The sequence below is a fragment of the Chionomys nivalis genome, chromosome 19 (genome assembly GCF_950005125.1).
Source record: "Chionomys nivalis chromosome 19, mChiNiv1.1, whole genome shotgun sequence".
In the NCBI taxonomy this organism is placed as follows: domain Eukaryota; kingdom Metazoa; phylum Chordata; class Mammalia; order Rodentia; family Cricetidae; genus Chionomys; species Chionomys nivalis.
Window position 1 is genome coordinate 12,451,928 of NC_080104.1, and position 23,075 is coordinate 12,475,002.

The following is a 23,075-nucleotide window of genomic DNA, read 5'->3' on the forward strand; positions in this document are numbered from 1 at the left end:
GGTGGCAGGGAAGCCCTCCCAGGAGCTTCTCTAGAGGCGGAGCTCTATCCTGCCCACTGGAAGCACATAAGGAATGTTCAAACCAGACGAGAGCGGAGCGACAGGTGGGACCCTCCACACAGCCTTTAATGTCTGTGGGCAGCCTAACGAAGGGAGTGTGGGTACTGCATGGCCCCGGGGCCCAGCCCCTGGGGACACGGGCACTGTCTATAGAGCACTGGCATGACCAGGGCTGTGGCAAATGTTCCAGCCTTCTCTCCTTTTGTCCTCCAAGCTCCTCCGCAGCCTCCCCAATGCAGAGCAGTGTGGAAACAGACGGGACAGGCCCTGAGGGACTATTTAAGACACCAGCCTGGACTATGTGTTTGTAGAACAGAAATTCATTGATGAGAAATCTGAGCAGGACTCCATGGGATGATCAGTCATCTCTCCAGACAGGAAGGGACACGGGCCACCTGTGAGCTTAGGCTCGGTGTATACCAGGAATTAAAGGCAGAAATCCCAGGGATGGAGCCACACAAGGAACGAATAAGAGGCCCCTGAGTAGGGCTAAACTCCACCACAGTACTGTGGGGATCACTGAACAGAACCACTCACCCAGGACCTAACTGGCTTCCATGGCCTGGGTTTACAGAGGAGGAACAGGGTTTGGGAAGACAGAGATAACCTTCACTGGTGTGGGAGAAGGCTCACTCTCCATGACAGAGATAACCTTCGCTGGTGTGGGAGAAAGCTCACTCTTCATTTGGTCATTTATTCAACAATCATGGAGAACCCTTTCCTTCTGGGTCCTGAGGGGTGAGCAAACACGGGGCACAGGCCCCAGGAAAGCAGAGGGCCCATTTCCTTGGCCACAGTGGATGACCGACAGAGGACAGATGCAGAGCTGGAGAGGGAAGCAGGCAGGTGACAGAGGAAGCGTGGCCTTCATAGCTTAGACTACAAGAAGCGGCAATACCTTGGTGGTCATCCAAAGGATACTTCCGCAAAACACTTTCAATTACTGGGGAGGGAACCTTACCAAGAAATATTTCAGCACAGGACAGTGCAGCTGCAAGAGCGGTTGCTGGGTCAGATGGTCCCGATTTGGAACCCCAGCCTGCCACCAGCTCAGATCAGCCTGGGGGTTCTCTCCCTACGTCAGGCATACAGCAATCATAGTGCTGATTTGAGGACTGCTTGGAAGACAAGAGGTAAAATGCCAAAGCAGCCCAGCACCTCCGTCCAACAGACTGCTATCCTCTCTGCTCCTGGTTAGCGTATGTTCAGTGTGCGCTTAGTACACATCGTAGTCTATGCTAGACTCAGGGTGAAAGAGGTGAGGCTTCTACTCCCAAGAACTGGTGGTACAGGATGCTGCTAGGCTTATAGCATGCAGATGGGGAGTCCTAGGAGGGAGCAGGAACAGGCGTGTGAAGTAGCTCCTTCTACAGAAGGGAAGAATGTGGGGTTGAAGTTGGTTCTCCATGTGCTTCATGTATGAAGCACTGGGGTCTGTCCTCAGCACCACAGAAACCAGGCATGGGGTACACACCTGTAATCCCAGCACTTGGGAGGTAGAGGCAGGGGGATCAGAAGTTGCAAGTTATTATGGGCTACACAGACAAGTTTTTTTTTTTTCTTTTCTTTGGGGGGGTTCTTTTTTAAAAAAAAAAAAATATTATGTATACAATGTTCCTTGTGCAGGAACATCTCCATACCAGAAGAGGGCACCAGATCTCATTACAGATGGTTGTGAGCCACTACGTGGTTGTGGGAATTGAACTCAGGACCTCTGGAAGAGCAGCCAGTACTCTTAACCTCTGAGCCATTTCCCCAGCCCCTTGGGGGGTTCAAGACAGGGTTTCTCTGTGTTAACAGTCCTCCTAGCTGTCCTAGAATTAGCTCTCGTAGACCAGGCTGGCCTCAAACTTATTGAAATCCGCCTGCCTCTGTCTCCCAGATGCTGGGATTAAAAGTATGAGCCACCACTGCCTGGTTATACAGCCAAGTTTAAGGCCATCCTGGTATACATGAGACCGTCTCAATTTTTATTTATTTATTTAGGTTTTTTGGAGACAAGGTCTCACTATGTAGCCCTGGCTGTTTTGGAACTCACTCTGTCAGTCAGGCTGACTGCTTTTGCTTCCTGAGTGCTGAATTTAAAGGCATGTACCACCACCCAGTTGACAAGTATCTTTTAAAAAATGAAAAAAGCCAACTTTAGTCAATAAACTTGTTTATGGGGGCTAGAGAGATGGCTCGTGGTTAAGAGCACAGGCAGCTCTTCTGGAGAACCCGTGTTCAATTCCCAGATCACACAGCAGCTCACAACTGTCTGGAGCTCCAGTTCCAGGGGATCTGACACCCTCACACAGACAGGCATGCAGGAAACACCAATGCACACAAAATTAAAGAAAAAAAAAACTTGTTTATTCCATAACCTCTGGGTGGAGACAAGGGGAGAAACAAGGTGGGGGAAGGTGAGAATCCTTGTTCGTACACAAGGCCCTATAGCCAGGCATCAAGCACAGGACTAGTCCCAGCACCAGGGTAGTTGAGGCAGGAAGAGTACAGCAATCTCAAGGCCAGTTTGCTCTACATATGGAGTCCCAGGCCAGCCAGAGCTATTTCTCAAGACCCTGTCACCGGTGAAAATATACATACATACATACATACATACATCTTCCTGGGATGAACCCAATCTGTGGTTGCATGGAATGACATTTCCCTTCAGTGTAACTCTTTATTTTCATTTTCTATATGCCCCCTCCTGAACATGGCACCATATAAACAATCGGTTTGAGCCCCCCTGCTCCGTCCATCCACTTGAGACACAGACCTTCACTCAGCCTGAGGTGATGGCTGCTCTCACCACTCTCCCGAAGCAAGTGCCCTTGGGCCATCTTTAACCCTCTTTCCCCTCACTGTGAGCACTTGATCATAGTAACTTCTGTGTAATTGGAAGCAGTGGAGGCAAGGAGACAATGTTTACATTTGGGAAGGAAGTGACCAGCTATAGGAGGGTGTAGAGGTGCACCCCTGTGGTCCTGCACTTAGGAGGTAGACGCAGAGGATCAGGAGTTCAAGATCATCGCTGGCTACATGAAACTCTGTCTCAAAAGACCAAGGCAGGGCCAGAAAGATGACTCAGGGGTACAGGCACTTGTCTCAAAGCCTGATGACTTGAGTTGAATCCCTGGGATACACATGGTAAACAGAGAACCAACTCCTAAAACTTGTCCCCCTCCACACGTGTGGTGGCATGTACCAGCACACACACACAAATTTTTTTTTTTTTTTAAAGACAGTGTTTGGTGATGCAGGCCTTTAATCCCAGGACTCAGGATGCAGAAACGGGCAGATCTCTGTAAGTTCCAGACCAGCTGGGGCCACACAGGAAGACCCTATCTCAAGAGAGAGAGAGAAAGGAAAGGCAGATTTCAGTTAATGCTCCTTTTTTCATACCTCGTCCTGGAACAGGCATCAAAGTGAAAGCCAAAATGTCACATTACCAAAGGTTCTCTCCAAGAAACACATCAATTCTCTGCATACAGATGCAGACTCCAGTTTAACTGGGTTATCAATCTAGACTTGGCACAGAAAATCACCCTGTGAGTAGGAAGCCCGAGGCACCCAGCCAGTGTGGGCAAAGTCTGTGGGGGTAAGGATCTATCTGGAAATGGGCTGTCCTGCCTAGCACAGGCTTGTTAGCACTCTGCAAATGTCTGAAGGCCAACCCTAAGCTAGACCCTAAGTTGAGAGTCCAACAGCCAGTTGTGGTGACACAGACCTATAATCCCAGCCCTTGGGAACTGGAAGCAAGAGGGTCAGAAGTTCACGGTTATCCTGGCCTGCATAGGGTGTTTGAGCTGCACAAGACCTAGTCTCAACAAACAAACAAAAATAAAAAAAATATATAAACAAATTGAGAGCCCTAATCTTTTTTTAAAGATTTATTTTGTGTGCGTGAGTGCTTTGTTTGCAATCACGCATAACACTCTGGGTGCCCTCAGAGTTTAGAAGAGGGTACTGGATCGGCTGGAACTGGACTTATCGGCGGTTGTAAGTCGCCCTGTGAGTGTTAAGAACTGAAACCGCATCTTTTATAAAAGTGGCAAATGCTCTTAAAGACGCTGAGCCATCTCTCCAGCCTCGAGCAATATGAAGCCCTAATCTTAACATGGAGATCTTGGTGCTTTTCGAACATCTGATAAGAGTGGTAGTGAACAGGACAGACTGAACTTGCACTTGGGGGGCTTGCCAAACTCCACAGGGGTATAAGAAGCACTAAGCAGTGAGACAAGAGGGACCATTGGATCTCTAGGAGCCAGAGATATAGATGGTTGTGAGCCACACAACCTGGGTGCTGGGTGCTGAACTCAGGTCACCTGGGAAAGCCATAAGAGTTCTTAGCCGATGAGTCATCTCTCTAGCCCTCTTTCATTTTCTTTTACATTTATTATTTAGTGTGCACATGCTTGTGTGCAGGTCAAAGGACAACTTGGAGGATTTTCCTCTTGTACCATGTGGCTTCCAGGGATCCAACTCAGGTCGTCAGGTTCAATGGCCAGTGCCTTTACCTCACTGGCCCCAGTTTTTTTTTTTTTTTAATTTATTTATTATGTATACAATATTCTTTCTGAGTGTATGCCTGAAGGCCAGAAGAGGGCACCAGACCTCATTACAGATGGTTGTGAGCCACCATGTGGTTGCTGGGAATTGAACTCAGGACCTTTGGAAGAGCAGGCAATGCTCTTAACCGCTAAGCCAGCTCTCCAGCCCCTGGCCCCAGTTTTCTATCTAAAATTGGGACTTCCGTCAGTCATGGTCTGGTCTCCAGAGAGAGCTCCAGGACAGTCAAGACTATACAAAGAAACTCTGTCTCAAAAACCAACAGGAGAGAGAGAGGGGGGGGGGCTTATGCTCAGCTCACATCTCTCTATAGTCGAGTTTCTCAGCCCCAGAAAGTTCCACCTACAGTGGGCAGTTTCTCATTTCAGTTAATCTAACCAAGATAATCTCCTGCCTCAGGCATGCCCAGCCACCCATCTCCCAGGTGAGTCAAGATCTCAACAAGTTGTCATGTGAGATCAATCATTACAACCCCTAGACAAAAGCACTGTGGATATGGGCAGCACAAGACAGGACCGGCAAGGCAAGGCAGGTCTGCAGCTGTACTGATCAGAAGCCAGGGGTCCGGATGAGAGAGGACCCTCCCGTGCTGTCCCAGGCTGTGGGGAACAAAGGTCTCCACACAGCATCCCAAACACCTTGCCTCTGGCCTGTTCATCCCCACACCTCACCATGCCCCAGGTAATCATTCCTGGACACCAGGCTCTCACCTCCTCATAAGCAGCCTTGGTTTGTTTGTTTTTTAACCAGTCTAGCTTCTTAGGCTAGACTCTTCCACAGGGTTTTGTTATTTGTTTTGGGAGAGTATTTTGTTGTTTTGAGACTTCAGTTCTGTTTTGAAATAAACTGTCCTGAAGCCATAGGTCAGATGACTATAACAAAACCGTAGCCTTGGAGAAAGTCCCCCTTGCATCTGAGCATTTGATCTAAAAGGAGGAGAAGGGGGAGAAGGAAAAGGAGGAAGAGGAGGAAGAGGAGGAGTGTTGCGGGAGGTCCTTCCGCTCCTCCAGCCAATAGCCGCTGAGAGACCTGGTTGTGGTGACATACGCAGGTAGGATTTGCTGAAGGAGGCTGAGGCAGGAGGATCACGAGTTCGAAGCCAGTCTGGGCTACACACCAGCAGCTATTGGCTGGAGGAGCAGAAGGACCTCCCGCAACAGAGGAGATAGGGTCTCATGCAGCCCAGGCTGGCTTTGAATTCATTGTGTGGCTACGGGTGACCTTTAAACTCCTGATCTCTTGCCTCCACCTCCTGAGAGCCAGGATTACAGCAAGCACCACCACACTGGGTCTACCCAGGGCTGGAGATAAGCATGCTAGGCAATCACTCTGCCGACTGAGCTCCTTCCCAGGCCCTGAACATGGACTCTTGAAATGGAAAACTCCAAATCCTCACAGATAGTGTGACTAGGATCCTAACTGTCCCCACAGCCCCCTGTGTAAAAGCTTGGCCTCCGCTGCCGGCACTGTAGGGAGGGTCTAGTGTAAGGAAGCTAGGTCACATGGGAGGCATGTGCTCGAAGGAGATAGCAGGAAGTCAACCGTTTCTTCTCTCTGCTCTGCAGCCACTGTGAGCGGAGTGAGTGGCCCCCTCCATGCACCCATGCTGGGCCTCATCACAGGTCTCAGGGTGCAGCATCTGACTGTGACCCGAAACCACAAACCACACCAACCGAAAGAGAGGTCTTTCCTCCCTTCTCTTAGGGTTTTTGTCAGTGAAAGGATCTCGCAAAGAACTCGAGTTCAATTCTCATGGTTAACAACCACCTGTAACTCCAGCTCCAGGGGATCAGACACTTCTTTTGGCCTCCAATAAATATAAAGTAAAAATAAATATTTTCAAAAACACAAACATATAACCCTATGAAGAAAATACAACTAAAATTGATTTTTATGCATAACAAAACAAATATATGCACACACAAACTCTCTGCAAAAAATGAAATACAAAGGATGCCAGTTGGCTGGGAGGCCTGCAGCAAAGGTTGTCTGGGATAGCTGAGGGACCACAAGACTACCTTAATTACAGGGACCTGTCCTGGAGAAGGAGGTCCTACAAAGAACCCTAAAACCTTAATTTAAACATCTTCTTTCCCCACACCCTTGAACCAGAGCTGGCAGCAAATTCAGTTACTGCTTGCTACAAACACAACACTGGTAATGGTTATGGACATATGAATACTCAGGTCCCTGGCTCTGATATGCCCACCCCTTTCTGGATCCGCTATGGCTAGCCAGGAAGGCACTGGGTTAAGCCAGAAAGGGCAGTACAGTGCACTCTCAGGCTGCAGATCCACCAGAGGTTAGGTGTGGTAGACAGTGCTAAGGTAGCAGGGAAGAGAAGCCCCTTCTTTCCCTATGCTAGGCAGCTGAGGGAGCAAGGTGAAGTCAATAGAGTCTGCAGCAGGACCAGGCAATACGTGGCCAGGTAAACCTCCATCCTGGGCGAGCAAGGGCTGCCTCTGTCTGGCATGTAAATATTGGGCTCAATCACTCGCCCGCTCTAGGTTTCATAAGACCCAAGGGCATCCCAGTTATGCAAGAGCTCTTGTGAAATTCTCAAAATCAGTGTTTTCGTTTTCAGCAAGCCTGTTGTGTGTCCGAGGCAAGGAGACCGACGGCCTTTCGTACTGTCAAGCAAATGGCAAGGGGTCATCACTGTCCTGAATATGTTAAGCAAACCTATGGTCCCATTCACCCCAGGAGGGCCAGATGCACTGGAAAGGAATCATATTTAATAAAAATGTTTAGCAAAAATGTGTCCCAGCGGCTGGGAACAAAACAGTGGCCCACAGCCAAACACGAGGGAAAAGAATAAAACAAAATGCCAGTGTCTGTCTTTCTTAAAGACCGAATTACAGATTTCAGCTATGAGTACAATTTCAGCTACGTATTTGACTCCAGTATAGCACGATCTCCACCAAAAACTGCTCTCAGTCGGGCGGTGGTGGCACACATCTTTAATCCCAGCACTTGGGAGGCAGAGGTAGGCGGATTTCAGTGAGTTTGAGACAAGCCTGGTCTAACAGAGCGAGTTCCAGGACAGCCAGGACTGTTACACCTGCCTCAAAAAACCAAAAGACCGAAAACCAGAACAAACAAAACTGTTCTCGGCCTGAGGTGGGCGTAGCACCACACATCTATAGTCTCGGCACTTGTGGCGCTGAGGCAGGTGGACGACCATGAGGTCAAGGCCAGCCTGGTCTACACAAGGAGCTCTGGGCCAGCTTGTACTACAGCAAGAGAATGTTCTCTAACCAAGGACCATGAGGGACATAAGAGGAGAAGAAAGCCAAGAAAGACTAAGTGGTAAGCTGAGACCACACAGGGGGCAGGCTCAGTGGCACTGGGGGTGCCAGGAAAGACCACCTGACACTCTTGCCAGAGAAAGATGACGTCAGGAATGCTAGGATACAGCAGCCATGGGCACAGTCCTCATGGTGGCTGGGCGTCAGGCTGGATCTGGGAAGTGAAGCAATCATCCAGGCTTCCTGAGCACCAGTCATCTCCCCCTCAGTCGGAGCCTGTGGCTTGCCCAGAGACATGCAGCTAGCTGGTGACAGGTACTGTGGGTGGGCAGGACACCGGGAAAGACACTGCAGTGAAGTCCACAGTGACTCTGAAGGATGAGAGAAGCTGCAACCCAACAGGGGCGGCTTCTTAGGGGCACAGAAGGGGAATAAACAAAAGCAAGCTTATACTCGGAGGAAACATAATCTGTGATTATAAATATTTCATGGGCAAAGAAAGTACTGGCTGTGGGCACTGGGGGTGGGGAGAGGTAACAAATTAGATCTCCCTTTGCAAAGTGATAGGACAGCTGGAGTGCAGCAAGGCTGGGCTATTCTGGGCAGGTGGCCCCGGCCACTGGGCTGTGTGGAAACCACAGAGCACCTTGGAGAGTACTTAAGTCCATGAGAGAACAGAGGGGACAGCAGGGATAGAGCCTCTCAGAGGACACCGTGAGCCTCAACAGCCAGGAAGCAGGTGAGGGGGCGCAGCCAAACAGCCAGCACCCTGGAAACACATGACAGGGCAGAGGGAGGGGAGGGCCCAACTCCAGCTAATGACCAGAGCAGCTGCAAGGTAGCACAGGCCAAGCTGTCCTGTCAAGAGCAAAGGTCCAGACGGAAGCAGGTTGTGTCAGGCTGAGGACAATCACTGCTTCCGTTTGCCCAGGACAGAGGCCTCGTCTACCCCACCCCCACCCCGCCAGCCAGCCTTCCAAGCTGCAGAGACAGCAGGGAATTAAGAGCTACTAAGTCCCAGCTGCCGGCTGAGAGGGGCAAGGTGTTGCTGCGCGCTCCACTACAGTGATCCACCCTACAGTTCACTATGGCAGCCACACTGCACCAGTCTGTGCAAAGGGACAGATCAGGACAGACGGACATTCTCCCAAAATGCCCAGGATCCCTTGAAGCAAACTTAGCCAGAGGAAGCCTGTAAGCAGGACACACCTGGGCTGGAAGACACAAGTTGAGTTTTTAACCTCCTCATAGTCAGGCAGGTAGTGCCCCCCCCCCCCCACTACCACTAAGGTCTGCCCTGGGGTATGCAAGAAAATCAAAATGGTAGCCTGTAGGATCACAGCTGGTAGGAGTCACGGCAGAGACCTCAGCAACAGTAAAGTAAGAGTCGGGATGCTAGGGGGAGAATGAATGGGAAGTCACGGAGCTGGATAAGACCCAGTTTTCCCACACGGCCCCTGAAACTGTCCGCACCTGCAAGGGGTCCGATGCCTGCAAACCCAAGGCTGAGAGAAGCACTAAGAACATGTGCAAACCTGGATATCTGCACAGTGCACCACGGCTGTAACTTAAGACTGTACCCGGCTACCTGCCTGGCACCTCAGAGGCACAGCCACTTACCCACCTACCACCACTTCCCTTAGACCCTCAGGCCTCCCCATGTAGCACCCTAGGCTCAGTGTTCTCCATGAGATTGAGTGGAATCCAGAAACCCCAGATTCATCTTTGGCCTTCTCCACCATATCAATCAGCCCTATTCAAGGCATCTACTTCTGACTGCACCCCAGTTCATGGTAGCATCTTACTGAATTACTGCGCCTGTCCTCTTCAAATCCACCTCCCCTCTTCTTTCCTAAATACCCATCACACGCATCTTAATATATTTGGATAAGAAAAGCCTCCTTCCCACAGCCAAGGAGATCTGAGTAAATGGAGGTCCACTCCTCTCCCGACTTACTGTGCCAGATCTGAAGTGGCCCCAAAGGCTTACATGTTAAAGGCCCTGGTACTTACCCCAGGGCCTGTGCACCTGCTCTTTTTTCCCTAGCAAATTCCCACTCCTTGAAAAGGACACGAGCACACAGCTCATTAATTATTCATAGATATAAACACTCCTCAACCGCTAGGTCTAACACATCCCCAATGCCCAGAGGCTCCCTCCAGCCCCTTCCCAGTCCACGCCGCACCTGGCCTTATTTGGGCTACTACCACAATGCTGACTTAGATGCAGCTGAGGCTACCCTTTCTTGAGGACAGCACTAACCTTACTGAAGGTCTAACTCTTCGTGATAAGCCCTTGTTACACTTGGGCATTGCGTTTGCAGAATTACTGGGTTCCTGTAACTCCCTTTGCAATTCTGAGTGCCCGGAGGATGAGAGCCACACCTGCTCTCACCTTTGTTCTGGAACAGGCACTGCAGTCACAATACAGGAAATGGCCCAGGTCGAGTACTTCCTGCTGCCAGGGGCTGCTCTGAGCATTCACAGGCATTGGCTCTTTTAATCTTCATATCAATGGCATTAAGTGGGCACCATTATCATGCATCGTGTAGGGACACTGAGGCTCAGAAAAATAAAACAACTTGCCAACGTTGTGAGGTGGTCAAGGGTGAAGGCGTGCCTCAAATCCAGGCAGTTGAGCCCAGGGCCTGGGACCCCCATCACTGGTCTCTCAGAGGCCAGGATGACACTTTGATAAGTGGCTATAGTATATTTTAATTTATTTTCTTTTTCAATTTTATGTGTAAGAATGTTCTGCCAGCAAGTATGTCTGTGTACCACATGCATGCAATCCCCACCGAGGCCAGAGGAGGGGCGTCAGATCTTTCAGAACTGGAGTTACAGAAGGCTTTGAGCCTCTATTATAGGTGGTAGGAATAGAACCTGGCCCTCTAGAAGAGCAGCCACTTCTTTATAATTGATAAGATGCTATTAAAGAGACTGGGAAGTTCTTATTCCCCACAAAGATCAACAAGTGAAGACGAGAAACAGCTGCTGAATCACCGCATGGCTGCCAGCTGTAAAAGAAAGCCCAGGCCTCCTGGGGTCTGGGGAGGACGTCAGCGTTAAACTGCTGCTACCACCTCACCACCACAGCTCAGACAGCATAGGAAGGAAGCACACGTTAAAACATTTATTCTGTTCCAACTGTCACCAGTGTGAAGGGAATGGCTGCACGGCTCAGAGGCACGCTGCTCACACAAAGTTCTGAGCTATGGCCAACACTTTGGAATACTCGCCTTCCCTCTTGCGAAGGCTGGTTGGGATAGGTGTTTTAATCCGAGTCCCCACGGGGTTCCCATTGTCCTCAATGAGGACCACGTTGTTAGAGTCAAACCTTGGGGTCATTCGGGAGCCAGGCATGCGATGTCCCACAATGAGTGCTTTCTTCTTCTGTCCCTTGATGGCCAGCAGAATTTGGTCGCCTACCTTGCCCACCCCACTCTTGTTGTAGACATGGATGCATCGCGGAGGCCGATGGTACGGGGTGTTCCCCAGGGCACTATTGTCCACTACACGCACCCGAGTCATTTTCTGGATTGCACGGAGGCTCCCGGAGGTGCTAGTGGGAGAGAAAAGTCTGTGATGTAGATCTCTCTGGGCCACAAGGTACAGGTCTCAGAGAGCTGGAAGGTGCATGTCAGTCACAGGCATATACATATATGTACATGCTAAGCAGAGTATGACCCAGGAACCGAAACAAAAAGTCAGGGGTTTGTGAAGCTCTTACTACCCAATTCCTTATATCTGAGAGCTTCTAGGATTGTGTGCTGGCATAGACCTGTAATCCCAGCACTTGAGAAGCTGAGGCAGGAGGATCACAGGCTGGAGGCCAGCCTGTGTTCCTCAGTGAGACCCTCTCCTGGGTGTCAGAATTTGGGTCTTTCTGTGACAAACTTCACGGCAGACTTCATCTCCAGCCTTTGATTTCTGAAAGTTAAGGAGGACTAAAGGAGTCTCTATAGGCAGCCTCACCCCTGCCAATCCTGCAGAACCTGCTTCCCCAGGTGCAGCCCTTCCCTGCTCTCCTGGAATCTGGGAACCTGGAGACTCTATTCTGAGGGAGTCCTGACACAACAGGACAGAAACCAGACACTGTCCAGGCAACAACTTCTTAATGCTAGCACGGGGCTTTGCCTTGCTTTTGGAGATGGGTCTTCTAGATCGCCCAAACTTCTGAGAGCAAGTGATCCCCTACTTAGCCTCCCAAGGCGAGAGTATGGAACTATACAGCTTGCAGCACACTACCCCAGACGGCTCCTTTTCAGAAACAGAATGCTATCACTAGCAGATCCCGTCTTCCTACCATGGGATTTCCATCTCCCGTTGTTCACCCCAAGTGTGGTTTTCTCTAGCACAATCCCAGGGTCCCCTAGAACCTTTTCTCTCCTCGCCTATCCCCATGGCTTCCTCCACCTCTGGGCCTCTTGCTCCTCTGTTTAGCCTGGACTTTTCCACTGCAGAGCTCCCTCCAATGTGAGCTGGGGAGTCCCGAGTTCGCAGTCCCCTCCTATCCCACGGCTGCTTCTGTGAGGGCTTCCTCAGAACCTCTCTTCTAGATGCCCTCACCAGACCTCTCTCTGTTCTACACACACATCATGTTCTTTTTAAAAACCATGTTTTAAAAACTACTTTTATTTACTTCGTGTGTGTGTGCGCACATGTACACGTGTGGAGGTAAGAGGCCAATTTACAAGAGGTGGTGCCTTCCTTCCACCGTACAGGACCTAGGGACGGAACTCACTCGGGTCACCAGGCTACTGCTGAGCCGCTTCCCCCACCTCGTTCTGCACTAGAAGCGATTCCCATTCATCTCCGCAGGATTAGCAGAGATCTCAAAGGGGAAGACACTGTGGCTGGGGTGGGGCCACCTAGGTTTGGTAAGGAAGCATGTATGGACAAGAATGTACAATTTTGTAATTAAAGAACAATTGGGCCAGAGTTTGTGTTGCAAGAATACAATCCTGGCTACACAGGAGATTAGGCAGGAAGACAGCAAGTTCAAAGTCAATGTGGGCTCCAGAGTTCAAGGTGAGTTGGGAAACTTTGTGAGATCTCGTCTTTAAATAAAAGGTAAAGCAGGAGGCTGGTAGCACACACTTATAACCTTAGCGCTCAGGAGGCAGAAGTGGGAAGATGGCCAGCCTGGTCTACAGGGAAATATCCAGGCCCGCTGCAGCTCTACAGTGAAACTCTATTGTATAAAGCAAACAAAACAACAAAAATCAAAATAAATGTAAAAAGAGGGTTAGTTGGAAAAAAAACCCCAAACAACAACAACAAAAAAAAACCCTCATTCTTAAAAAAGTTTGGGGTGGGCTGGGTGGTGGTGGCACACACCTTTAATTCCAGCACTTGGGAGGCAGAGGCAGGCAGATCTTTGAGTTTGAGGCCAGTGGTCTACAGAGCTAGTTCCAGGACAGCTAGGACTATTTTACAGAGAAACTGTCTCAAAAATAAAAAAATAAAATAAAAGATGGCTCAGCAGATCAAGGTGCCTGCCACCAAGACAACCTGAGCTTGATCCCTGAGACACACACTGTGGAGAGAAGCGACTTCTAAGCTGCCTTCTGACATCCAAATGTGTGCCATGACACCTGCATGCCCAAATCAATCTCTCTCTTTCTCACACATACAGAGCAATTTTTTTTAAAACATGAGGAGTTTTAAAGCTCTGGGAATGACAGGATCAAAGGCTGTGACTCTAAGGGACTGGCAGGCCCGCAGAACAGCTTCCACCACGGCCACGCTTTCCTGCACGCAAGACGGAATCTGCATGTCTGTCCTCTCCCTCCCCCACTGGCCCAGGACACCGCCCAGTTCCTCCCACTCTGTCATCGCAGGATCCAGTCAGGGTGCAGGCTCACCCAGGTAACTTCGTAAGAACAAGGTATCAAGCATTACCTGAAGCAGCGCGGGCCGAACGTTCTGCTGACGTGGGCAAAAGAACCCCAGAACCCAGGAAGGACAGCCATGGGGTCTCAAGACGGCAAACCTGCAGGAAAGGGGACAGAGCCTGTTTTATACGGGACGTGTGTGGGAGAGGACACCGGAGCACAAGCTCATTAGTCACTGAACTAATCGTACCGTTTGGATGATACACGATGATCAGACAGAACTCCAGCTCAAACTGTGCTGCGTCACAGTCCCACCCTGGGCAGCTTCCCCAGGCAACCAACACCAGAGTCTTTTACAACACCTGAGCTAGCCATAACTTCCCAAGAGGGACACAAAGGCGTAGACCTTCTCGACACCGGTGTGCCTTCTGAACCCACGTCAGCACCTTGGAAGAAGGTGGATTAGCATTAGCCATCTCTGGCAGCACAGGCCTGGCAGGACCGCAGAGTGAGCGCTAGGTTTCCCTGGGTAATTTACAGTATCTATTAATCCCAGCATGCTGAAGGCTGAAGCTGGAGAGCGAAAAGTTCAGTACCTGTGCTACCTAGTGAGCTCTAGGCCAGCCTGGGCTACATGAGACCCCATCTCAAAGAAATTATTAAAAGACAAAACATGAAAAAAAAAAAAGACAAAACATGTCGGGGGTGGAGGTGCACACCTTTAATCCCAATGGCGGACAGAGGCAGGCGATCTCTAAGAGTTCGAGATCCGCCTGGTCTACAGAGTGAATTCCAAGAAGGTCAACTACATAGTGAGACCCTGTTTAGAAAAACAAGAACAAAAACAGACAAAACAAAACATGGAGTCGGAGAGATGGCTCAGTGGTTAAGAGCACTAGCTGTTCTTGCAGAGGACCTGGGTTCAGTTTCCAGCACCCACACGGTGGCTCACAACTATCTGTAACTCTAGTCCAGGGGTCAGGTATCTCTTCTGGCCTCCTTGGGCACCAGGCATACATGTTGTGTACCTACATATATGCAGGGAAACACTGGTACACACAAAATAAAAATAATATTTTTTTCAAAAATAAATTTTTAAAAGGTTGAGAATATACCTCAGTGGTAGTGTGCTTGCATACACCCTGGGTCCAGTCTGAAAGGGGGTTGCAAATGTCGATCAGAGCAGCTTCCAAAGTCACCTGTCACATATCACCCTTCCCCAAATGTGAATGCCAGGACACCTGTGGAGCACAAGGTCGGCAAAGCAGAGCCAAAGCCACCCTTGCCAAGGCACTGACCACAGTCTATTTTTGGGAGAGTTTCCCCCACAGCACGGCAGCATGGAAAAACTTCCACAGAAAGGAGACAGCTAAGGCACCCAGGCGTCAGGAATCCAGAAAGGTCCCGTAGGGCACAAACATCACTTCGGCATGGAAAGGAAAAGTCTGCCACCAACCAGCCGGGGATCCCAGCTGTAAGCAGGCCAGCTCTTCCACCCAGACAGTTGGCTGCAGAGGGCACCACTGGGGAGCCCGAGCTAGGCCTGTGCACTCGAGTATTGACACACAGCTCTGCCTAGTGAGGTTTCAACATGCCTGCCTCAGATAAGACTATTTAATAAAGGTGGGAGAGAATTCACCAGTCACTTCTGCAGAAATGCATAGGCATTCCACAAATGCCTGTCACTAGTGCCTTGCCTCAAATCCCCTCACCCAGTGTTCTCCTTGGGACGCCTATGAAGTGCTGGCCGCTCTACGATCAGAAAACGTGCACCAGGTGGCAGCTAATCTAGGCGGCCCTGAGCACTTGAGACACAGAGACCAATGGGAAAGTCCATCTTTATTAAGGCAAAGATCCCAGCAAGTGAGCGATGGAGAGTGCCCAGCACAGGCGGGGCACCCATGCCCATCAGTTCTTTCCTCCTTCCCATCTCATTTCATAGATGAGGAACCTGAGGTACACAGAGCACTACATAGAGCCCACAACCAGTCAAGGGCAGAACCAGGACCTCCCCAGGCGCCCCTCAGGCTTTGTTTGCGCTCTCAGGACCCTGTTTTCTTGATGAACCTTTGTTGTGGCCATTACAGCCCAATGCTGTGCACTGTCATCTCACTTCAACACTACTGTGCAGTGCGTACTCTTACTGACCTCCCTGTTACACTTACACACATGCACACGCACACACACACACGCACACACGAGGCCAGAGAAGTAACCTGACCAAGATGAAACAGCAAGGAGCAAGGCTGAAATCGGAACCACAATGGCCCGCTTACGGCAACCTGAAGTATTTCCCCAACTGTTAACACGCTCTAGTTCCATCAAGAAGACTGACATTTGCCAGGTGTGGGGGTGCATGCCTCAATCCCAGCACTCAGGAGACAGAGGCTGGGTTTGAGACCAGCCTGGCAACTAGCAAGTTCCAGGATAGCCAGGGCAATACAGATAAACCTCCATCTCAAAAACTTAAAAACAAAAGCAAAAAAACCAACTGACATTACATGCCCACTTTATCTATAGGCACCTCACTGCCTGCTGAATGACTAGAAATCCCAGTTCTCTTCAATCCAACCCAAGGTTTCTGTTATGTTCTGTGGGGCTGGGATTGCACCCGGCACCTTCAGCCTGTCTGCCGAGCACTCCACAGCTGAGTGACAGCCCAGTCCCCATCTGAGTTCTGGAGACAATCTGTAGTGTAGGTAGCAAGAAGGGCTCATGCTCTAAGTATAACCAAAAATGGGTAGAGCACCACCACAGTTCTGAAAGGCACCAGTCTGCACCCTCAACCCCAGCCACACTGGGCCATCTGATGCCAGCAGACTTTCAAGCTGGCTCCCAGAGGAAAGGGAATCCTTGGATATTCAAAATGAATCAAATGCAGTCTACATGGTCAGTCCTGAGGTTACAGGGACCTCACCTCTGCACTGGGCTCTTAGAATGCTAGCCTGATGCCTGCACAAGGGTCGAGGGGCCCCCAGAAGCTCCTGATGGCTCCCACCACAAATCCCAGTGTTCAAGGAACCTTCTGACCACTACAGAACAAACAGGCCCAGGCCTCCACTTAGCACCTGCTTTCAGCTGACCCTGTGGTCCATGCCCTCTCTGCCTACTGAGTCTGACCTAGACCCAAGCCATTTTGTCCACGTGAGCTGCAGCTCATCTACACCAGGACACCCCTGTATCCTGTACTGCTGGAAATGTTCGGTATGCTGAGGGGATCAAACCTCGCATATCCTAGGCAGCCATCTACCACTAAGCCACATCTCAGATCTAGATTGATCCTGACAAGAGAGAAATTGAACCTAGGGCCTCAAAAGTGTTAGGCAAGGCCTCTACCACAGATATACCGCCTCACTCAATTGCCCAGCCATGCCTTGAACTTGGTATCCTTCGGCCTCAGCTTCCCAGGTCACCGGGATCAGAGGCCTGCAGTTTCTGGGTAATTCTGGATGTCCCTTCACACTCTACCGCAAATTCAGAAACTTAGAAGGACCTCTCAAACGGCCCCAGGAACTAGGAGGGCAGCGACTCTGCACCCGGCCCTCAAGCACAGGGGTCCTCCTCCAGGGAAGACTGCCACTTTCTTAAAAGGCCCATGGTTACTCTCGCTGTTTCTAACGGATCCGGCAGTGACTGTGACCTCTGATCTCAATCCCAGTGGGCTCAGCAGTTTCCTGTGGCCCCAAGGCACAGTCACAGACCTCACCCATATGCCCTATTCCTCCAAAGACAACTGCTTCTCCCATACTGGGAAACAACAATCTCAGGTCCCAAAAAACTGTAGGCGTGCAATAAATAAATTAGGTGTCATTCCCCCTCCCCCATGTGACACTGAAACCCCACAGGCAACCCCTCTAGGAGTTCCCTGGTGCCAAGATGGTGCTGGTGGTGGTGAGAGTCCATGCTTTGTCTGCAGAGCCCTGGAAGCACCGCCCAGTCTAGTATGGACAATGTGCACACCACTAACCGCTCCAGAGCCACGGGACAGTGATGGACAGGCCTTCACATTCTCTGCTAGCCTGAGTCCAGCCTGCAGACACAGGACCAGAGGCTTGGTAGACCTGGGCACACAGAATGTTCTGTTTCTTCCTAAGCCTTGTGTTTGTCCAGACAGTCCTCAGTATTTCTTCCTTTACAACACTCTCATTTAGACAGAGCCAAGTTACTTGGTAGAGTTCGGTGCCAGAGATGGCCTTTCATGTGATTTTCTGGTCTCACGAGCACTAACCTCCCACTTCAGAGTGTGAATCACAACCTGTCCTTCACAGGGGAGGGTGGAGATGATTTCATACATCTGAGAGGCATGCCCCTTCCCATCTCGGCTAAAGTCTCCACTATGCTGCAGAGGCACAGAGGGGACTTTAGAAACACATGGGTGAGGTGTCCACTAGCCTTTCCACATGCAGGTCCCACTGGAATGCATGCTTCGTGGGGGCAGGGTCCAGTATCTGCCCTGCTTAGTACTCTAGGGTAGAGTAGCTACTGACACATATGGCTACAGCTCAGAATTGTCAAGTGGGCAGAACTGATTTGCAGTTCAATGTGGAGCCCAGAGTTTCCATGTTCTGTGAGCTTGTGTGTTTTGACTTTTTCCATGCACTGAGATGCCTGATGTTTAAGAGCAGTGGTTCTCAACCTATGAGTCTCAACCCTGGGGGGAGGGTGGAATGACCTTTTCACAGGGGTTACCTAAGACCACTGGAAAAACACAGACATAACAGTAGCAAAATTACAGTTACAAAGTAGCAACAAAAATAATTTTATGGTTGGGGGTTTCACTGTATTAAAGGGCTGCAATATTAGGAATGTTAAGAACCACTGGTTTAGAGTATTCATTTTTAGCTAGCTTTCTTTTCTTTTGTGGGGAAGTCAGCTAATTTTCAAACTAAGGACTAGAAGAGCAATTAAGGCAGCATCTGCGCAGCTGGGCATGCCTTCAATCCCAGCACTCAGGAGATGGATGCAGGCGGATCTCGGAGTTTGAGGCCAGCCTGGTCTAAAGAGCAAGTTCTAGGACAGGCCCCAAAGCTACAGAGAAACCCTGTCTCAAAAAACCAAAACCAGGGCTGGAGAGATGGCTCAGTGGTTAAGAGCATTGCCTGTTCTTCCAAAGGTCCTGAGTTCAATTCCCAGCAACCACATGGTGGCACACAACCATCCATAATGGGGTCTGGTGCCCTCTTCTGGCATGCAGGCATACACACAGACAGAACACTGTATACATAATAAATAAAATAAATAAATAAATAAAATATTAAAAAAAACAAAAACAAAAGTTAAAAAAAAAGCATCTATGCTTGGTGTGCTTTGTGAGGAAAAAGAAAAACCACTAATTGAGGATATTTATCTACTACTGTGTGTGTGTGTCACAGGTCAGAGGGCAACTATGGGGTCAGATCTCTCCTTCCACCTTTACATGGGTTCTGGGTAGCAATTTACAGTTTCTCAGACTTGTGCACAAGTGTGTAGGTGCCTCGCTGGGCCATCTTTTCCCAGGTATTCCTTGGGTGTTGAATTTCAATACAAAGTAACCATCAGAGTAGCTCTCTATACAAGTATGCCCCACACTGAGTATCGCAGATCTATACATTGTTTCCAAGCCAGATCTATACAATGTTTCCAAGCCAGGCCCTGCGGCACACACCTTCAGTCCCAGCACTCTGGAGGCAGAGGCACTTGTCTTGCCTACACGTCCTGGGTTGTCTCTAGTATCAAGGGCAGGAGAATCCAGACAGAGAAGAGTACCTTTAATTCAAGGCCGGTCTAGGAATTCCTGGCCAGCTTCACCTACAGAAACCCTGTCTCCAAAAATAAAATAAATCAAATGTTAAGTAGGAAAAAGCAAAGGCCTAGACACTTTGAAGAATCACAAAAAGACCCTTTGCATTTGGACCAACAAGTACTTGCATTTGTTGCTTAAACACTTGCTACTGTTTCCCTACTGGCCCATCCTCATTGTCTTTCAGAAGTCTGTGTATGCAGTTTAACCTCACACAAATCTAGTATGTTGTAATTCTCAAAGTATCCATACCAGAGCGCTTTCTTTGATGATTTCATCCCTAAGCACCCAATGGAAACAGAAAAACAAATAAGAACAGGCAACTGTAAGAGGCTGGACCTGCTGAGGGCTTGCATCATTTTCAGGTGGAGGAATGAAGTCAGAAATGGTACTTACTGCTTGCCACTCCTCCCAGGTTATACGGCAACCAAGTCCAGACCACAGCTCAAACTTGTCCCTACCCAGTACACCCTGTAGGACAGGGGTATGGCTCAGATGCAATTCTACCCACTGTGTGTGTGGCAGGGCAGGAAAATCAAGAGTTCAAGCTCGAGATCAGCTAGACACAAGTTCAAGGCCAGCCTGAATTATCAGACTGTCTCGAAAAGAAAACAAACAAAATAACAAATAACCAAGGCCAAGCATGGTGGTGCACGCCTGTAATCCCAGCACTTGGGAGGCAGAGTCAGGTGGTCTACGTACTGAATTCTGAGCTAGCCAGGGCTACATAATAACATCCTGTCAATACTAAACAATAACAGTAACAATAATAGTAACACACCACAATCAGCACAGCCCAAGCAGAGCCACCTGACTCTCCTGCCCAGGTGTTTTCACAGCACCAGTCCCAAGGAGCACAGCTCCCCTCAACAATATGAGCATCTATTTCTACTACAGCTCCACTGAGCAACCCATTTCTCAACTAGGTCCACAGTTTTTATCTCATGTTTAACTTTCTATGAGGACTTAATTGAGGCAGTGGCAAAGAGCCAGGGATGAGAAGTCAGATAGCCGGAGGAATGTGGGCTAGCAAGGTTAGACCCAAAGAGGAAATGCTACTAGCAGAACTCATCTCTCTGATGTCTGTGACCTTTAAGTCCCTGCTCCAGGTCTCAGTGAACTGTGGACACTTGGGGGCACTGGGCAGAGCCACATGGATCTGAAAGTGCTTCAGCTTCAGTTAGGCGAGGGACCACTTTGGCTCCACATCCTTCTGGTCTACAGAGTAAGCAGCTTAGTTCCTGGCCTGACTCCTCCATCACAAGGCAGCACTGACTCGGCCACCTTGAATCACAGTCCTCAAAGTGCCTCTCAGTTCAGAGTCGCAGCAAGGTGTTTCCTGACTTTTCAAGGACAGATGTGATTTTTAAGAGTTTTCGGATAGGGACCTCCCACCCTGATTCCCTAGTGACTAATAAGCTACTGACCTCTCCTTCTGGGGCAGCATGTTCGTGACCCAGAACAACACCGTGAGCTCTGAATCACGGCCCTTTCTTGAACCCCAACTATCATGGTTAACATACCTGTAAAATTATACCAGATAAACAAACCTTCGACCTCTAAAACAGAGACTGAAGTTGGGTGTGGTGCACCCATTTAATCCCAGTACTATGGAGGCACAGGCAGAATGATCGTGATTCTGAAGGCAGTCTGGGCTAATGACCTAAGCTCTCACATAAACAGACAAACAAATAATACAGGTTAAACTATAACCTGACTTCTTGAGGCCTTCCCAAGCTCCCACAGAACTACATAACATGAAGAATGAGACAACACGCTTGGGCAGATCCACACGTGACAGTCAAACACACAAGAGCATATTAAGATAATCTTTAAAGGGCTTTTGCTTTAATTCCAGCACTCGAGAGGCAGAGGCAGGCGGATCTCTGAGTTCAAGGCCAGCCTGATCTACCGGAGTTCCAGGACAGCCAGAGTTACACAAAGAAACCCTGTCTTGGGGGCCGGGGGTCACGGACTGGATTTGTATCATCTAAGATTCTAGACACTGTGTTCAGATAACAGTCACTTGAAAAATGGCCCCAGGAAGTCAGAGGTTCAGATTCACACTTGTATTACTTTTTTAAAAATAGTAAACTTCCAGAAAAAAATCCTCCCCTTCAGTGATCTCCAGAAGTCCCCAAACCAGGTTACCATGGCCTCCATCTCCATCTTCTAGATACCCACTATCAGTGCTGTCTGGCCTCAAGGTGAATTGTATTGTTCCAGGGAGTGGGTCAGGCTAGTTTTACACACAAACCCAGATCAATCCAATACCCTCACCTCCATCTTCTTTCCCTTACCTCCAACAAAACTCTCACAGTTTGGGAAGGGTTTGGGTTTTTGTATGTGGGTGTGGTGTTATTGAGACAGTGTCACAAGCAGCTGAGGATGGCCATGAACTCCTGCCACAGCTAGGGTTACAGGGAAGCTCCACTGCTGGTCCACTCACCACCTGCAATTTCAGAAGGCTTAAACTGACTGAAAACTCAAGTCAAGGAAATCGAGAAGCATACAAGAGAACAATGCCTTTCCAAACTTTTCTGACACACAGAAACAGTAAAATACACTCCCATGCCCTTGGGTCCCAACACACACACCACACACACACACACACACACACACACGATGGCCATGATTTTTCAAGTCACTCATGGGAATGTTTGAAAGACAACAGTTTTATAGCTGTAACCTTCCAGCTACAACGGGAAGCTGAATAACCAAATACAGCACACACACTGACCAGGATAGGCAGTGTCCAGCCGTGACTGCAAGGCCCTGGGTGCCAGCATTTCCCAAACAACCCAAGGTGACTCGTCTCAGGTCTTGCGACCGCTACACAATCAATCCCTTAACGTCTCAGCGTGGCAAAGCTCACACACAGCTGAAAGCAATTATTTCCTCTGTCTCCTTTAAGAACCCGAAATTAAACAGGTGGTGTTTGTCCTGTCTTTGTGCGATGACATACAGAAAAGAGGCGGACCCAGTCTTAACCCCTGTTAGGTGAGGGCTTTGGTGAACTGAAAAAGCAGGGAATTCCCTGGACCAGAGGAGTCATTCAGCCTGACAGAAGCGAAAGCAAGGACTCCCTCTTTCCATGGAAGAAGGTTCTAACAAACTCATCTCCAGACCCACTGGGAGAAAGAGGAGCAGATAAAACTGCAGGAGACGCGCCAGAGCAACCGGCCAAGGCTAGACCGCAGCCCCTATTCTCCAAGACTCCACTACCCGGATCGGGGTAAGCAAGTAAGCGCAATCGAGGGGGCGTGGGAAGCGCGGAAGCGGCGTGGACCATGCAGCCAGAGGGTCCAGATCTGAGGCCTCGCCAAGGGTGGGGACCCCTCTCTCTTGACTCTGGGCCCAGTATGGCCTATCCTCACCCCTCCCCCAGAGAACCTCCCCTACTGCAGAGAAGAAAGGCGGAGAAGAAGCAGCGCGAGGGGAGCAAGTTGGCCCCTGAGCCCCCTTCATACCGCGTTGGCTCCCAGGCAATCTCCCGCCACGAACCCTGCTGGCCAGGCCCCGCCCCGCACCCTGCGCCTGCGCGCGGCGGTGCTCCGTGAGTACGCGCGCACTTTCTACGTGTACGGCGTGGGGGCG

At 49.7% G+C, this 23,075-nt stretch overlaps 1 protein-coding gene across 3 annotated transcripts; it reads right to left on the bottom strand.

Moving 5' to 3' along the window:
* Positions 1-10,973: 10,973 nt before the first annotated feature.
* Mrpl14 (mitochondrial ribosomal protein L14) lies at positions 10,974-23,027 on the bottom strand. Of its 3 annotated transcripts, none has more exons than XM_057751750.1 (3): positions 22,949-23,027; positions 13,767-13,857; positions 10,974-11,424 (listed from the first exon to the last, which is right to left on the bottom strand). In XM_057751750.1, the coding sequence occupies exons 2-3, from the start codon at positions 13,835-13,837 to the stop codon at positions 11,058-11,060; spliced, it is 438 nt and encodes a 145-aa protein (XP_057607733.1). In that variant the 5' UTR covers positions 13,838-13,857; positions 22,949-23,027; the 3' UTR covers positions 10,974-11,057. The 3 variants fall into 3 exon arrangements, with proteins under 3 accessions (XP_057607733.1, XP_057607734.1, XP_057607735.1); XM_057751751.1 differs by lacking the exon at positions 22,949-23,027 and adding an exon at positions 19,344-19,476; XM_057751752.1 differs by lacking the exon at positions 22,949-23,027 and adding an exon at positions 14,815-14,845.
* Between the last annotated feature and the right edge of the window lie 48 nt (positions 23,028-23,075).

Excerpts from the sequence above, each read along its gene's own strand:
- Mrpl14 (XM_057751750.1), bottom strand. The coding sequence starts at position 13,837 with ATGGCTGTCCTTCCTGGGTTCTGGGGTTCTTTTGCCCACGTCAGCAGA. Across the intron at positions 11,425-13,766 it reads TTCGGCCCGCGCTGCTTCAG|CACCTCCGGGAGCCTCCGTG; the intron begins GTAATGCTTGAT and ends CTCTCCCACTAG.